We start from the raw sequence: 11856 nt of genomic DNA, 5'->3' as shown, positions 1-11856 counted from the left end.
GGGGCAGACCTCCTAGCGACCAAGCAAAGCTCAGGTTAAGCAAGATGGGGCTGTCTGGACCTGACTGATGGCCACCTTGAAGAGGACGTCCACACTGGGCCAATGTAGCACCTAGTGATGCTTTATGGCATTTTGCACGGTATCACCCCCCAAACCTGACATTGGTTCTTACCTATTTATTTAGGTAATTCCTGCTGAATTTGCCCTGTTATAACTCAAACCTTTACTTCATTTAGATTCTATAGGCTTAGGACGTGGTGATCTCCATTCTATGTTGTTTTGACAAATATGGTTTTAAAACAAGTTTACGCTATAAAATAAGAGAACCCAAGGGGATCAGTACATTGTCAATAATATGAAATTTCTTCACCAAACAGTACTTAACATAAGAAATAGGGAATCCTTCATTACGCATACAGCTGACCCTTGAACAACGTGGGCGGAGGTGAGGGGGGGGGTGCCAAACGCCCCACAGGTGAAAAATCTGTGTGTAACTTCACAGGTGGCCCCAGTATCTGTGGATTCAAGCAGCCGCAGATCGTACGGTGCTGCAGTGTTTAGTGAAAAATATCCACTTATAAATGGACCTGTACAGTTCAAACCCGTGTGATTCAAGGATCAACTGATTATTATTACACGTTATTCATTCCACAATACACTTAGGAAGTAAAACGGTCCTCAATTTAATTATCTTTCATCCTTTTATCGTATTTTGGATAAGTTTGGGTATTATGAAAGAAAAACATTTAAGAGAGGAAAGAGTTACTTGTCATCAGTTCAGAGAAAATAATTTTCTCCTAAGAATGCCTATTTGCAATTTTACATAAATATTAATAAGTAATACAGAATTAACTTAAAATGACATAGTAAAGGTAACTAGAGAAAACTAGGGGAAAAAAATCCATCAACTAATTTCTACTTGGCAGAAAGTCAAATACTTTTAAAAGATACCAGGTAATCAGGCAGGAAAAGCCTCTGCAGCTGCTCCCCGAGGTGGCCACGGGCATGTCGGGAGGGGGCCCAGGGGAGCTGCTGGGTGCCGAGGGAGCCCAGGCTGGACCACACCTTTCATTGGGGACCACCCCCAGGCCAGCCTTGCCAGTGTGGTTGCTTTTCTCCCTGTGGGGTGAAATCACATTTAGAAGCCTCTCTGCAGAGAGCAGGGCCCAGCCTTGGGGTGTGGGTGGAAGTAGTTGGTGTGTGTTTCCGGGCCCAAAGGTGGATGAGGATCGGGCGGGTTGCAGCCGTAGTCAGAGAGGCAGAGCATCACGCGCTGTGCAGATCCGGGGGCAGGTGGGTGGTGCGGGCAGGGCGGCCGGGAGGAGAGGCGCCGCTTCGGTGGACGTTGGCGGCGTCCTGCCTCTACCGCCCTCGGCTTGTGCGGGGAGCGGGCAGGCTCCTTGGGGTGAGCTTCCAGGATCAACCTCGTGTCCAACACCCGGAAGCTGGCTCGAAACGCAGACTCTCAGGCCCGCTCCCGACCCCCTGCGAAGACCCAGGGGTGACCCGCAGCACACGGAGGTCGGACAGGTGGAGGCTCTGATGGACCTCGGGGCCTGCAGCTCCGCGGGATTGTGTGGCCCACGTGGTAGCCTCTTTCACCGTCTTTTCCGCCAGATCTAAATAAAAGCGCCACACGTCCCAGGAGAGCGCTCACCCTCTACGCATCTGATGGGTCGCTCAGAAGCGCTATAATGACCATTCGCTGCCTTTGTTTTCACCTCATTTGAGTCTCTCCTTCCCACTTTTTAGAACCAGCTCTTGCCTCCTCCTGACTACATAGGGGCAGAAGTCCTTCCCTGGGGGGGTGGGTGTGGGGAGGTGAGTTCCAGCCCAGAGTAAACCCCTGGAGAAAGTCATCCATCCTTCCCTGCCATCCTAACTGTCCCTCGGCCGCCGTCTAAGAAAACTAGTTAGTGGTGACTCACAAATCGTCTCTACAGACCATCTTGCCAAGCAACGGGCCGAGCGGATGATAAGCACGGGAGCCTAATTAAGCGAGGGAGCGCCCAGAACACACAAACGCACCGGCTCCTGCTGGCAGAAGACCTTCCACTCGCGGCTATAAATACCTCGCCGGCCCCTCTGGGGTCCCAGGACGGGGATGTGGTGCTATTTCCTCCGCTAAAGCGCTCATTGTCTGCGGCCTGGACGAGGGCCAGGGCGGAAGCGCTGCCATGCTGGCTGCGTTTGACGCGCACCCGCCCAGAGAGCAGCGATTACTTCCTGGAGGCCCGAGGGGCCGGCCCCTCGCTTTGCACATAGCTCCGGCCCTGCGGTCGTGGACACACGTTCACCCCTGAACATTAAACCTGAGCGTTTCCCCTCCACCTGTGTCCGTCTCAGGTGGCGGAATGCTTCTGTTCTCCATCTGCCTCTGGTGAGAAGATGAGAATGGGAGAAAAGCCGTCTCACTGGAGAATCTTGCTTCCCGTGATGGCAGAACACTCACCCTTAAGTGAATTTTGCTCACAGTGTTTCCCGTATCTAAACCAGGGACAACTCCTCAGATGTGGATCTTAGCCAGAGAAGCCTTAGACTTTTCACAATTATAACTGCCTCATTACCCCAGAGTGTCCACATTTTAGTGGTGAAAGAAATGGTGTTTGACTTGGAAGCCTTTCTCGTCTGGGGAGATAAAAGCCGGGGTGAGGAACGTGGGTGTACGAGGGAACGGCCGTGGCCTTCAGAAGATGAAGTGTTAACGGCCCAGGATGGAGGCCAGCTGCCTCTCAGCTCGGGCGAGAGAGGGAACGGGCTTGCGGGCCCCAGGAGGGCGCAGGGGAGCCGTCGGGGAGCAGGTCCTGCCTGCGGCCCTGGAGGACAGGGGCCAGCGGGGCTTCTCGAACGGAGCCGGGAGACCGTTAGACGTGGTTGGGTAATTCCTGAGTTACACCGGCTCCTGAAGGCAGCCCCGCGCTGTTTAATCCGGGGGTCACATCATCTTGGTCTTCTCAGCGGCCTCTGCCGTGTGCCTGCGTCGTGGTGGCCGTGGCCTGTGTGGCCCAGCGGGCCCTCCCTCCCCACGAGCAGCGGAAGAAGCAGGGTCTTGGGAGCCAGAAGAATCTGGGTTTGGATTTCAGTTTTGCAGCTCAAGGCCTCTGCTACTCTGGTTCCATTTTCCAAACTCTCTGAGTTCAGTCTCTTTACCCGTAAAAGACGAGCAGCACCGAGAAACCGTGGCCGTTGGATGTGACCCAGGTGAGGTGACATCCAGCTCGGGAGCAGGTGTAGCTCAGCGCTGAGAATAGGATCATGGGCTTGACCTTGTGCTGTGTAAGGCCTGTCCGTGTCCGGCCCTCTCAGTCCTGAGCTGGGACACTAAGGATCCCGTCCTCCTGTACACGTTAGGGAACAGGGCACTGAGGAGTTACGTAAGTTGCATAAGGACATAAAGCCGATAATACAAACATATATGTTGCTTTTAAAAGCTGGAGCTCTTCCTACCACCTTGTACCACCCTGCCTCATATTATAGGAAACAAATTCCAGACCCTGAGTAGGCTTATTAGAACACGTCCCTATTACTAAAACCACAGTTTTCAGAGCTCAGGCTCTCAGAATGTCTATCACACCCGGTCCACATGCGCTGCATTTGCCCTTTATTCACCGTTTGGAGTACCGTCCCTATCGGCAGGGGGATGTCAGCACTAAGTTAGAAGACACAGCAGCACATTTGCTTAGAGAATCTCTCAAAAATCATCAAGACTCTTTGCAATAAAGGGGAATATGTTAAATTTATTTTAGATCTGCAGGCTATTTTTCACCAGTTTCTATTATTTTATTCATTTATTCATTCAACAAACATGTGTTGATGTCTGTGTTCCAGAAGATGTGCTGGCTACTGGGAATTTATGCTTTAAGATGTTCTGTCTAGTGAAGAAAAAAGGTGTCAAAAAACTGCCACAGGACTTCCCTGGTGGTGCAGTGGTTAAGAATCCACCTGCCAATGCAGGGGACACAGGTTCGATCCCTGGTCTGGGAAGATCCCACATGCCATGGAGCGATTAAGCCCATGCGCCACAACTACTGAGCCCACGTGCCACAACTACTGAAGCCCGCACACCTAGAGCCCGTGCTCCACAACAAGAGAAGCCACCGCAGTGAGAAGCCCGTGCACCTCAATGAAGAGCAGCGTCCGCTCGCCGCAACTAGAGAAAGCCCACGCGCAGCAACGAAGACCCAACGCAGCCAAAAATAAATAAAAAATTAAATCTTTTAAAAAAAAAAGAACAAAACTGCCACGCAGTGAGATAAGCACCACATTGTAAATGATATAAATCTCTCAGAAAGAGTGAATTTGGAAAAGTATTCAAAGTATGTGACATCTGAGCCACGTCTTATGTATTAGAGGACGTGCAGTCAAAGGCCTTGTAAAAATGCTAAAAGTTCTAAAAAATGACTGAGCTGTATTTATAGAAAATCTTAGTATCTGATTGATGTCCCGTAATTCAAGCTCATGTGACCTTAATGAAAGTAGAATATTTAAATCATGAATGAAGTGAGAATGGTGAGGACAAAGCAGAAATATATTGCAAAAATATTACCACTAATGCTTCACTAGGAAATTAAACGAATGAACAGACTTTTCCCTTTAGAAAATTATCTGTTTGCATTTTGGACACCAAGAAACGACTTGCCTGTAGCTCTACTGATGAGGAAAGGAAAGTGGGCAGATGTGGTTCTTGGGAGGACGAACCAGATGTCTGCAGGGATGTGACTCACCCACACATGTCCCTTGTGGGATATTTCTACATGCTACCTGGCCTGCAAACTTCCAGGCATCATTTATATGCCATATACACTAACTAAAGCCGTCTTTTTTTGACTTCAGATTGCCCCAGACAAGCTACCAGCCATTTCTTTTACATTTATAAATTGCTCTCCAAATAATTTTGTCTTTGAGATATATATCCTGAGATATGAAAAAAATTAAACATAGAATATTAAATTGAGGGGTTTTTTTTTTTTAAGTCAAATGCACACTCCTTATATACGTTGACTAAAATTTACATGTAACACATAGTGGAATGTGTGTGAACATTAAGGGAATATATTGGTATTGCTAACATCTTTGAGATACTAGTTCTGGCTTTTATTTGTATCACAAGGACATTAGAAGGAAAAATAATTCTCCAAGTTCTGAGCAAACCAGAGAGAAGTGATTAATAGTAGCAGGACTAACCTCACCACGGGTTTGGAGTTTGGGTTTAAACACACAGCTTGGTGGTTGTCACAGTGCTTGCAACACGTGGTGAGCATCTTGGCTTGTGCGTTCGTCCACCGCGTTTGGTAAGCATGTGCTTGTATGTGGTCTGGCTGGTCCTGCCCTGTTTGAGTCGGTGCACACTGGGTGTGGGTGGTGCCTCTTCAAAATAAAGGGAAACTTAGCTCTGTGCCGCTCAGATTGCAGCTTATCTCATCCCACTAGACGTGGGGTTTTCTTTGCATGGTTTAATCTTCCAACTTGTGTAATTTATAATAAATCCACTTTTTCCTGATCTTTTCAAGCAGAAGTTCTATTTTTCTTCTTATATATCATTAAATATTTCTTTTAAAATCCTTAAACTGTTCTAGTGGCCTATGTGACAAGCACTGATTACAACGAGTGATTGTAATCTGATTTCATAAAGCCAAAACAGTCAAGTCATCAAGAAGAAAAAGTTTTGAAAAATGTTCTTGACTATTAATAAGGTGAATATTTTTAGCACTCAGAAAGCGTGATTTTTGTTAAAGAGATAACGCTAACAAACTCCCATTAGGATGTTGTCTTTCTGAATGTAACAGTATTATCTTAAGAGTAAAGAATAATCGAACACATAAAACAACACTCCACATACATAATGAACACTATTCACTTTTTCTCTTATTAACAAAAGAAACAATTCTTCATACAGCTGTTTGGTGGTACTAATCATGAAGTAAGTAAAGTCTCTGAAAGTATACAAACAATAGATTTTAAATCAAAAATGTTTATTGTAAAAAAGAACCTTGAAAATTGTTTTTTAAAAAAGAAACGTGAATTTCACAAGTCTTCAGGTTGTTTATAGGCATTAGCTATAGACAACTTCTCACTTTCATACAAAACTCATTCAATCATATAAAAATAAACAGAAATTTACATGGACTCATCAACTATACAATTAATTAAAAAGGCAGTTGCAAAGGGTGCTGTGTGGATTGCATTTCTTGTATGCATTTAAAATAGTTTAAGTACATCACAGAGTTTCTAAAAATCCTTTGTTGCACTTATTCCCATCGTTAGAAAATCATTAAAATTTAAAAAATTAAAATTTTTAGAAAATCATCAAAAATTCTTTAAAAAAGTATGACATGGAGCGTGCACCAGGAATGTTCAAAGCTAGTCTTTCCCGTCTCCCCCAAGGCACATACTATTTATTGGCAAAAAAAAAAAAGAACAAAAAAACCCACTTTTAATACATTCTCCTGTGTTTTTTCTTCTTGTTCTTTCTTCCTCTCTCCCCCCTCTCTCCCCCTCCCTCCCTCCCTTAAAAACACAGTTTAAAGTATGACCAGTAATCAAAACAGGCTTTAGCTCAAGGATGGTGACCTGACATCAGACATGTAATAAAGTAAACTTGGAATACTTTATAAGGCACCTGAGATAGGGTCTGGCAGATTCTCTTCCTATAGGAAATTCTATTACAAATTCTGTTACAAGGCAACACTGTTCTTTTCAGTGAAATGATTTGGCAGCGATGTAAATCTTTGCATTCTTTCTTAGTAAGAAAAGATGCACAATGTGCTTTTTGCTTCATCTCTGAAGAGAGAGATTCTTGTCTTTTATCCTCTCCATCTAGCTGTCAGTAAATATATAGTAATTTTAAACTTCACATGGAAAGGATTAACTTGACACACATGGATGCCCGTGCTCTTGAAGCTCTGTGTGTGTGTGTGTGTGTGTGTGTGTGTGTGTGTGTATACATATTCTTTGGTCGGTAAGCACAAGAGAAAATGCCTTTGGACTTTTACTTGTCATTCGGAGGCGGAGTGAAGAAATGCCTTCTGCTTGAGTAAACATGGGTTGTGTCACTCAGTGTGCTACACAGCAGCCAGATTCCTCGTGTTTGTGCAGAAGAGACATTCGGGAGAAGGTTTTGGAGCAGTTCTTGCACTGGTATTTCTTGACGTCCGAGTGTGTCTGCAGATGAGCCCTCAGATTTGACCTGTCTGCAAAGGCCCTGCTGCAGTGAGAGCAGGAGAAAGGCTTCTCCCCTGGGGGGTGGGATGGGGGGGGCAGGGGGAGAAAGAAAGACAATCAGTGTTTTCAGAGGAAACGCAAAGCCAGATAACGTTTATGAGCAACAACCACATTTAGCCCAAAGCATGAGAAACAGCCAAACTTGATTCAAATCCCCCAGAATAGATACTTGTTTTAATGTCTGGCCCTTTAAGACAAATGTGACTGTTGCATTAAAAAAAAAAAAAAAATCAAATTAAAAAAAATTTAAGAATATGGTTCCTGCCACCAGTCACGCAGAAATAATTCCTGTCGTCCCAGGGCTTCACTTGTCCAGGCTCTCTGCTTCAGCAGGTGCAGCTAACGGCCAGCTCCTCCCCACATTTCCCAACCTTTCCCCTTTTCCCTCCTTCCGTGTTATGACAAAGCCTGGATAAATGCCTCGACTCCCTGAAGGGTAATTTTGTGCTAGGAATAGAAAATTCTGCAGCAAAAACAAAACAAAAGCAAACAACGGAAAGCAAATTCAGCTCTAACTATCCAGCTTGCTGTGGGGTGAGAGATAGCACAGCAAGAATGAAACTAACCAAAACCAAAAACCAAAACCTTCCTCTCTCTGTCCCCCTGATCAATTGATTGGGACAGCAACGTTTGTACTTGCTGATTATTGGGAGCCATTTCACAGAACACACATTCAAGCACATCTTTCCTGATTTGCTAACTGATCTTTGAGACCAAACCTCCTGAATCTACTTTCCAAAGTCTAAATGCTTGTTTGCGGTCCCGGGAGCAGAGAGTGTTAGCAAGCAATGGGGCCCTTGGTGCTCTGACGACTTTTCGAGTCGTCAGGCAGTAGCTAAAAATGATCATCCATCATTAAAAGCACCGTGTCGCCACTTAATGCAACTCCGACAGCCCGCCCAGAGCTTCCTTGGGTCCATCAGTAAGATCCCTGACTAGGTTTTCTCTTACCAGTGTGAGTTCTAATGTGCCCTTGAAGTAACCAGGGTCTGGAGAACGCCTTGCCGCAGATCTTGCAGACACAAGGTAACGTGTGGGTCCGGATGTGCATCTTGAGGGCGCCCAGGCTCACATACTCCTTGTCACAGTATTTGCAGCTGAAAGACTTCCTTGACTGGGTGTCACAGTGCAGCTGCTTGTGTTTGCCCAGCCCAGAGAAGGTCGAATAGGTTTTACTGCATAAATTGCACTGAAACTTTTCAGCTTCGATGGCATGGGGGTCTGAAAGCTTGGATTGTAGTCTTTCCTCTTCATCGCTAATGGGGCTTTCGGAGCCGCTGTGGTCCTTGGAAGAGGTGTCAGATGGCGGAGGGGGACTCACTCGCCCCAAGGATGCGGGGTATCCCGACAGAGGAGAGAGGCCGGTGGGCAGCGGGGCGTGGAAGGGAGCTGCTGTGGTCCACACGGTGATGGGGCTGTAGGCTCCCGAGCTGAGGATCTCCGGCTGGGGGATGACAGGCACGGGGTAGCCCTCGTAGAGATACGGGGAGATAATCACTGGGAGGAGAGAGGAGGGGAGAGGAGAGTGAGCTGAAACGCAGCTTCAAAAACGCACGAAGAAGCTGCTTGGCAACACGCGCAGGACTTGGTTACGAGAAGACAGACCCTGTAAGAAGGCGCAGGAGGTGGGAGGACATTTCTTCTCCACCGTTGCTGCCGGCAGTCGCTGCCCTTAAGGCACATCTGTGTCCTGCCCTGCGGCCAGGGAGCGCAGCCCAGCGAGGGGAAAACCTACCCACTCTTTTCAGAGATACAGAAAAGCCCTCTTCCATTTTATGCGTGGGCTGGTTGCAGGGCTTACGCCTGTGAGTACAAAGATCGGCGTAAATCAAGCCGCTTTCTGCAGGGAAGGAGCCTTATTACATGGGGAAAAAAGCAGTAATTCAACGTTTACGCACCGCCTCACCCACCCTCCACGTACTCCTTATGCAAGTATGTACACGCTTTGGAACAGGACGATGGACGAGCCGAAGGAAGTTCTCCTAGCCAGTTCAGAGTTTGAAAGTTTTGAATTAAACCTGAGCCTGGATGATCAGAGGAATGACCGCTCTTTCGCGACCCTGTTTCGAGGCAAACAGCTCGGTCTCCGGCTCTTTTGTAACAGAAGCTGAGCGGCCGCGCGCCCCTGCGTTTACCTATTTATAGATAGATGGAGATGCAGACGTCGGGCCCCCCCTTTACCTGTGTGTGTGTCTAGCTCGCTGTAGTTGGGCTTCTTGGAGGCGTTGAAATGCTTCTTGACCAGGAAGGAGCGCGGCATCCTGGCGGCGGCTCGGGGCGCGGGGCGCGGGGCGCGCGGTCCTACAGCATCGCGGCCCCGGCAGGTGCGCGTGCGGCGCCGCCAGGTCGCGGGCTCCTCGCGGACTGAGCCCGCGGTGGCGGCGGGGAGGCCTTTTTTTCCTCTCTTTTGCGAGAAGGGTCCAATCACAGCCGAGAGGCTCAGATTTCAGCTCCTCCCTCTGGGACAGCTGTGAACAGAGGAAGAATCTGTTGTCAGACTAAGTTATTCTGGTTCAAAATGGGCTGTGCCCCGGGTTTCAGTGGAGAGGAAAAAAGTGCTTGAGTCTTTTCAGGAGAGGTCATTCTCCTTCTTGAGCGCTAAGCCGGGCGTCCGTGCTCCGGGGGCGCCAGGTCCGCCTGGCCGGGCCTGGCTTCCAGATGTGGGCTCCGCGCCGGCCTGGGAGGCCGGCCCCCGGTCCCGGGAGAGGTCCGGCTAGCCCGGGGACGGAACGGTTCGCTCCTGGCTTTTGCAAAGGGAAGGTAGCGGCGAGGACAAAGCCCCCGTGAGTGAGCGGCTGGCCCGTAGGGGGCTTCCCGGGGCCTGCGAACCAGCCCTGCCACGCGCTGAGGATGCGCTTCGCGCGTCCCAGAGGCTCGGCCGAGCCGGACGCGGCGCTTCCCCGGGAAATGGAGCGGCCGTGTCACCATGTTAGCCTCGGTGCCTGAAAGAAGCGCTTTGTAGCCCCTGAAGGAGCCGCGTTCGGGGAGAAGCGGGGGCACCGCAGGGATGAGAGGGAAGGATGGGTGAATCTTAACGTCTCCACAAAGGCATCTGACAAGTGCTTGTATCTTTCCATGCATCACTGTGTTTTTTATGGAAAAAAAAAAAAAGCGTGAATGGGCCCTTAGAGACAGTTGTTTCAAACATGCATCTGCTTCTATATGGTGCTGTTTTCTTCAGTGTAAAGTCGTCAAACTTCATGTCTGCTGCTGCCCTGCGTGGTGCTTTTAAAGAAAGGGTGCTTTCATGAGTACTGCTTGGTTAAGCTTTTAAGCTAGTCTAGCAACCAGCAAAAATACCTTGATTTTGTGTATGGTATTCAATCTGAAAGTACGCTATGGTGGCTCACTGTAAAAATGACATTTCAACCGTATTTTCAAACATCTGTGTCCCTTCCAGATTTTCTCCCCACCTTTTGCTTAGAGATTAAGGAAAGAACAAATTTGCAATCAGACCACCCTACTCTTGATTCGAACAGGTGCCAGGAGAAAAAAAAAAGTGAAAAAATAACAGTGTGAAGTCAAGACTTGTAAGAGGGAAGCGCGTGGCAGGCCGCATAACTTCTTAATCTCGGGGTGAGGCAGCCGTGTGCGGGGGCGGGGCGGGCGCTCCCCATGCAGGAGCCCATTTCAATGATTCCCCCCCCTCTTTTTTTTTTTCCTCCCAACAGTCACTAGTTTAAACGCCAGAGAAAGGAATTTAGATGAATCTTTACGTTAAAAGGAACGGTGTTCGTAGGCGCCAGGAAAATGTGAATATGCCTCAGATTTCTCCACAAACGATAAAGTGGGGGGGTGGGGGGGTGGGCCCCTCACAGCAAGGTTTCTGAGCCTCTGCTTTGGGGAGGGCTGCTTCAGATCCGGGTTTATTGGGGCATGGGCCCTCCTCGCCCTTCCCAGCCGGTTCCTGCAGAAGCACTTGTGTTAGAGACGCGACCCCCCCACCCCCCCACCCCGGGAAAACGCAGATGCCACGTGCCCGCCCTTCCTCACTGAGCTGCACGTAGAGCTTGCTCACAGCACTGAGGCTGCGAAGGGCATCCGCTGTTTGTTTGTTGGTAATCACAGCACGAGATAACCTGCTAAAGGTGTGTATTCGAACACTCCATTCTAGAAGCTGAGCAGCAATTCACTCAGCTAGGAAACCCCTGGAAGCTGGGTTACAGACGTCTCATCCCGAGAACACCAGGCAGAGGTGGGAAGCGTTCCCGCGCCCCCCGGCGGGGAGTAGGGGCGTCAGGGCCGTCCGAGGAGCGCCCTTACGCAGGTCTTCGGGCCCCCGTGAGGCGGGGCCGCGCTCAGGTGAGTCAGGGCACAGGTGCTGCGCTCACACACCCACCGAGGGGCCAGCGGCGCCAGGCGAAGCAGCGAGGATGGGAGGATGGAGGCGGGCCGCCGGGAACCCCCCCCAAAGAACGGGACCCCCTACCAAGGAACCCGCTGCGGGGCTCTGCTCACACCTGTGAAGGGTCCCCTCCTGTCCGCCAGCATCTGGCCTCGGTCACCGGCGAAAGGCGCTCTGGCCCAGGCATGGACCCCGGGCTTCAATGTGTCACTGGGGCAGCACACACCCAAGTGGGTTTTGTTCTGCAAGAAAGCAGTCCTGGGTGGATGGCTCAGGCTCACGGGAAAAGC

The 11856-nt window shown here is 49.2% G+C and overlaps 1 protein-coding gene across 1 annotated transcript; it reads right to left on the bottom strand.

The window, feature by feature from the left end:
* Positions 1 to 5950: 5950 nt before the first annotated feature.
* On the bottom strand, positions 5951 to 9590 carry SNAI2 (snail family transcriptional repressor 2). Its single transcript, XM_007168621.2, has 3 exons — positions 9403 to 9590; positions 8173 to 8718; positions 5951 to 7235 (listed from the first exon to the last, which is right to left on the bottom strand). The coding sequence occupies exons 1-3, from the start codon at positions 9479 to 9481 to the stop codon at positions 7054 to 7056; spliced, it is 807 nt and encodes a 268-aa protein (XP_007168683.1). The 5' UTR covers positions 9482 to 9590; the 3' UTR covers positions 5951 to 7053.
* Positions 9591 to 11856: the final 2266 nt, after the last annotated feature.

This window comes from Balaenoptera acutorostrata, chromosome 17, assembly GCF_949987535.1.
Source record: "Balaenoptera acutorostrata chromosome 17, mBalAcu1.1, whole genome shotgun sequence".
Lineage (NCBI taxonomy): Eukaryota > Metazoa > Chordata > Mammalia > Artiodactyla > Balaenopteridae > Balaenoptera > Balaenoptera acutorostrata.
This window is presented reverse-complemented; position numbering and strand designations above follow the sequence as displayed.